This window comes from Vicugna pacos, chromosome 1 (genome assembly GCF_048564905.1).
Source record: "Vicugna pacos chromosome 1, VicPac4, whole genome shotgun sequence".
Lineage (NCBI taxonomy): Eukaryota > Metazoa > Chordata > Mammalia > Artiodactyla > Camelidae > Vicugna > Vicugna pacos.
In genome coordinates, this window is record NC_132987.1 from 114,113,482 (window position 1) to 114,119,481 (window position 6,000).

The 6,000-nt window shown below is 37.3% G+C and overlaps 1 protein-coding gene across 1 annotated transcript in view; it reads right to left on the reverse strand.

Moving 5' to 3' along the window:
* LOC140698365 (germinal center-associated signaling and motility-like protein) overlaps window positions 1-5,471 on the reverse strand; it is a 29,757-nt gene extending 24,286 nt beyond the window's left edge. The window contains exon 1 of the mRNA XM_072968647.1: window positions 5,370-5,471. Within this exon, the coding sequence (XP_072824748.1) occupies window positions 5,370-5,398 (29 nt within the window). The 5' untranslated portion in view covers window positions 5,399-5,471. The remainder of the gene's footprint in view (window positions 1-5,369) is intronic.
* Between the last annotated feature and the right edge of the window lie 529 nt (window positions 5,472-6,000).

The window sequence follows — 6,000 nt, forward strand, 5'->3', positions numbered from 1 at the left end:
ATCATTCAAAAGTCCACAAATGACAAATGCTGGAGAGGCTGTGGAGAAAAGGGAACCCTCCTACACTGCAGGTGGGAATGCAGTTTGGTGCGGCCACTGTGGAAAACAGTATGGGGATTCCTCAAAAGACTAGGAATAGACTTACCATATGACCCAGGAATCCCGCTCCTGGGCATATATCCAGAAGGAACCCTACTTCAAAATGACACCTGCACCCCAATGTTCATAACAGCACTATTTACAATAACCAAGACATGGAAACAGGCTAGATTTCCATCAACAGATGACTGGGTAAAGAAGAGGTGGTATATGTACACAATGGAATACTATTCAGCCATAAAAATCAACATCATCATACCATTTGCAGCAACATGGATGTCCCTGGAGAATGTCATTCTAAGTGAAGTAAGCCAGAAAGAGAAAGAAAAATACCATATGAGATCACTCATATGTGGAATCTAAAACAAATAAAATAAAAGTAAGTTCAAAACAGAAGCAGACTCATAGACATAGAATAGAAACTTGTGGTTGCCAAGCGGGTGGGGGGTGGGAAGAGACAAACTGGGATTTCAAAATGTAGAATAGATAAACAAGATTATAGTGTGTAGCACAGGGAAATATATACAAGATCTTATGGTAGCTCACAGAGAAAAAAAATGTGACAATGAATATATGTATGTTCATGTATAACTGAAAAATTGTGCTTTACACTGGAATTTGACACAACATTGTAAAATGCTTATAACTCAACAAAAAAGTTAAGAAAAAAACACAGAGAAGAAAATACAAGGAAATTGGAGGTGAATATATTTAGCACATTGATCAGGGTGATAATATCACAGGAGTTTACATATGTAACAACTTAACAAAATGTATACTTTAAATATGCAAATTTTTACATACCAATTATATCTCAATACAAAGAGAAAGAAAGGAGCACAGGACAACCAGCTATAAAATACGGAGCTGGCAAGTAGTGATTCAGCTCACCTTAGTAACCGCATGTCCTCCTGTGCTCCTAATCCCAGTGCACACCATACTCAGACTCTCCTCAGGGCCTTTATATAGTATATATAAAGACTATATATATATATATAGTCTCTCTGTCTGGTAGTGAATCCCACAGATTTTTGCCTAATCTGGTTATTCTCAATTATCCAGGTCTCTCCTCAGAGATTAGATGTTCATAACATCACACTCCTTCCTCTGCTGTATTTAATTCATAGTACTTTTAACTACCTGAACTATATAATTTATATAATTGTCTGTAACTCCTTTCTGTTAATAAAACAAGTTCTATGAGGTGGAATGTTTCCATTTTGTTGTCAATCGTATCTGCAGTGCATGGAATTTGGTTCCTTGTGAACCAAATAATTTCTATGAGTAATTCACTAAAATGAAATACACTATGGCTCAAGAACCTGAAAAAAATCTGACTTCAGAGTACGAAAGTAGTTAAATAATAGCCATCAGTGATTAATAGCCTACGATGTCCCTGTTAACATACATGCATTATTTCATTTATCTTCACAACTGAAGCTAGGATCTGGCAACATTATTATCCCCATTGTGGACATAAGGACATGGAATCCCAGAAACCAAGGAATTTGTCCAGGATTACAAGTAAAGAAGGACTATTATCAAATATAAGTTTAATCCAGCTCTGTGATTTCCCAGTGAATTATTTATCAGAAACTATCCATTTCTCTTTTATCTGATTGTATGACCTTCAAGAAATGCTGCTAACCTGCCTTACCAAGTTCACCAATAAAGAGTGCTCTAGACAGGAATTACCTATATTTTACTCACTGAGAATAAAATATCTCCCATCACCAATTAATCAGCGTATCCAACTATGTGACACATTTTCATATTTAATATTGCATTTTCCCAAGATCACAGTATGTGAGGATAATAACCACCACTTGGATAGTAGATACGGAAAAATAATGAGATAATCTAATAAATTTCCTAAGAGTGTGCAGGGCAGAGATAAAGCCTGAGATAATTATCAGTTGTTACAATCAATGTAAGTTGAGTACTTCACTCAGCCTTGTGAGTTCCTTGAGTACTGCTGAATCTAGCTGCCCTGAGTGTAGCGGCATGCTGGACCTAGAAAAGTCCCTGGACTGCAGAGGCATCATTCATAGATGCCAATCATGAGAACTCCAGAGGGTACCTCCACCCCTTTGCTCTTCACATCAGCCTGGATTTTTAAAATAGAACTGAAATCCAGCCAATAGCCTTCTCCAGGAGTTGGGTATAAGATCCTAAACAGGAATGGCTGAAGAGCAGAATGAGAAAGGGTCTTTCCAACCACAAAGGTGAGCAAACCAAGACACTCCCATCTTTCTGAGTCTTAACTGGCTTCATTTACAACATGGTCTAATTGAATCAGCATCCTCTTGCTGCTTTAATGTTAATAAAGTAAGAGAAGTTCAGGGTTGTCCAAAAGAGATCACCAACCCTATCACAACGCAGTAATAGATACATGTCAGAAATTTTGAAAATCAACATAAAGAGGGAGACAAAAAAAAAAAAGGAAAACTCCTTTGGGTCTCAGTATTCTGAAGCAGATAAGTTTACCTTCTGCTTTTCTTGAATGAGAATCACATGTGCTTTTTCATATCAGCCAGAAAACATTTATTGAGAGCCTTCCTTCTTCAGAGTATGAGCAAGAATTTCAAGGCTTTCTCAAAGAGTTTAAAGACACTGCCCTTGTAGTCAAAGAATCCACTATCTACAAGACTTACACCCATGTAGTCATGACACTAGGCAGGATGTGTTTAGTGTCATCAGTGTGTATAACTGTTTACAAGGCATAGAATAGTAAAAAAAATAAAATAAAATAATAATTTCTGGCAGAGATAAGGAAGATGGAGTATTTGGCCAGAGCACTGCAGAATGAATATGATAAGTAAAAATGATTGAAAGTGAACTTTGGAGCAAGAGTTCTGACAGCCAAGGCAGGCAGGGTTGAACTCAAAAAATTAACAAGTGGTCAGATGACAAGGGTATAAAGTCCATACAACACATTTATGACACAAAGGGAAGAAAATTTTTTTTAACTCAACTAAGTACACATTCTTTAAATCCCTGTTTTGCTCTAAGTTCTAGGGAGTCACAGAGACTGCAAAGATATATTCAAAGTAACAATTGCCTTTGAGAGGCTCCTTAGTAACTTCATTAGAGGTCAGCTGCTACATAAGACAGTGGAGGCAACGCCCAAAGTGAGAAGAAAACAAGGAGGGAGTGATTAAAACAGAATATATAGGACTTTAAACTCCAGAATGAGTGGTCTACATTTCAACTGCTAGCTGGTGGGAATGGATTTGCTCATTGAAACTCAGGAGTAATGTGATTAGAGCATTGTGTCACCAAATCAACCTAGTTGTATTAAAAAACACATCCAAATGAACAATAGGTACAGAAAAAATGTTCAATATCACTGAATATCAGGGAAATGCAAATTATCAAAATCACAGTAAGATATCACCTCACACCTGTTAGTATGGCTACTATCAAGAATGAAAGAGGAAAAAAAGGAGGCAAGAGATAATAAGGGTTGGCAAGGATGTAGAGAAGAAGGAACACTTGTACACTGTTGGTTCAGCCACTACAAAAATTATTTTAAAATTAAAAATAGAATTATCCTAGGATCCATTAATCCTGTTTCTGGGTATATATATATACAAAAATGAAAACAGGATAGCCAAGAGATATTTGCACTCTCGTATTTACTGTAGCATTATTCACAATAGCCAAGATATGGAAACAGTATAAATATCTGTCAACAGATGAATGATAAAGAAGATGTGATGTAAATATGTATATATATATACACACAGTTTATTTTACCCTTGAATATAATATTGTTATATACATATGTATATACAGCTGAACCTTGAACAACAGAGTTTGAACCATATAGGTCCAACTAAAAGTAGATATTTTTTCAGTAAATACTACTACAGTACCGCATGATCTACAGACACAGAACTGTGGATATGGAGGGCTGACTATAAAGTTAAATGTGGATTTTTGACTGTGTGGAGTGGTCAGTGCCCCTAAACCCTGCATTGTTCAAGAGTCTATATATATATAGAGGGGGGAATATTATTCAGCCACGAAAAAGGAAATCCTGCCACTTGTGACAACATGGATGGACCTTGAGGGCATTATGCTAAGTGAAGTAAGTCAGACAGAGAAAGTCAAATACTGTATAATCTCACTTATAGGTGGAATCTTACAAAGCTAAACTCATAGAGACAGAGTAGAATGGTGGTTACCTGGCTGAGGAGTGGTGGAATTGAAGAGATGTTGTTTAAGGGTACAAACTCGCAACTAGGAAATAAGTAAGTCCTAGAGATCTAATGCACAACATAGCAATTATAGTCAACAGTACTGTATTATAAACTTCACAGCTGTTGAGACTAGATGTTAATTGTTTGTAGCACAGAAAAAGAAATGATATTCTGTGAAGTCATCTGACATGATAGAGGTGATAGTGGTATTAGCTAAGTCTATGGTGGTAATTAGATTGCAATATACAAATGCACCAGATCAACACTATGTACAGCTTATACTTAATGTTATGTTATATGCCAATTACATGCCATCTTTTAAGCCTAGTTTTTTAATATAATATAATAAGACTGTATGGGAGGAGTTTGGGAGAGTGGATGGGTGAATGGGGTGCTGCAGAGACAATCTTTAATATTAAGCAAGGTGTAAAAAGAATGATACTTATTATCCATATCTGTTCTACAACTTCAAAAGCATTTGATGGGGATAGGGATAAAAAAAAATAACTCAAAAAAGTACTACTTAAATTAAAAGCATTTCAGTGAACTATTTTGCTTCTGTAATTTTCAAGAACCTGACAGTTTAGTCTCATACTGATCCCATGAAGCTAACGAATGAAGAGGGAAGCCTTTTACCCAGATGAGGAAAGAGAAGTGTACAGATTCAAGTGACCACAGGCCAAGGCTGCCAGATAAAATACAGGATGCAGAGTTAAATTTGAATTGCAGGTAAACAACACAATTTTTTAGTGTAAGTGTGACCTATGCAATAATGCTCCAAATATTGAATGGGGATATTTATACTTTTAAATGTATCTGTTTATCTGAAATTCAAATCTGACTGGCATCTTGTATTTTTACTTTCTAAATCTGGCAACCTACCATGATTGCAAAGTAAGCCAAGAGAAGGTGAACTGGGAGGTCTCTGTGTGCTCTTAGAGGATGCTGTCTTCAAGTTCAGCCTTCTTCAAGTCAAACTGCCCCCCTATTCCAAATGCATACACCTAGCTTCCTTCTCCCTGCTCTCTTTCTCCAAGAAGGGCTGTGCCCGGAGTCAGGACTCACCTGAATTCTCTCAGGAGATAATTTCCCATCCTTCACAGTGACTCTGTTTCTCAGATCCTGGGTGCCTTGACCAAAGTAACAACAGCCACAATACAGGGCAGGGTGTTGCATCGGACCACTGGCCTGTGCTTTCACCAATCACAAGCTGCCTGGGGATGGGCATAGGCATGGTAAAGTAGACAGGGGCGGATCTGAAGGGGAGGGGGACAGGAAGGGGCGGGGTGTGTGTGTGTGTGTGTGTGTAATGTAGGGGGAGAATCAAGCTGAAGCGGGAGAGAATAAATCTAACACTCTGGGTTTACTTTGCTTCCAAGGAAATTCCAGGATTTCAGGCTCAGACATGGCAGGGGCCATCCTATTTCTCAGAAATCTGAGATTTGAAGACTCCCAATATTTTGTCCTCTTCCAAACACACAAAAAGAAACTCTTGTAAGGAAAAAGAATGATAATTAAAAATAAAATGTCTGTTCTTCTATTCATAAAAATCAAATCAAGTGTAAATATCTTTCTTCAGCAGTCTGATGCTTCAGAAGACTAGACTGCACAGAAAGAGTATGAAAATAGAAAGTTCTGAACGTTATTCGAGGTAGAGCAATTGTTCTTCCTGTTGTTCTAAGGCTATTATTACAAG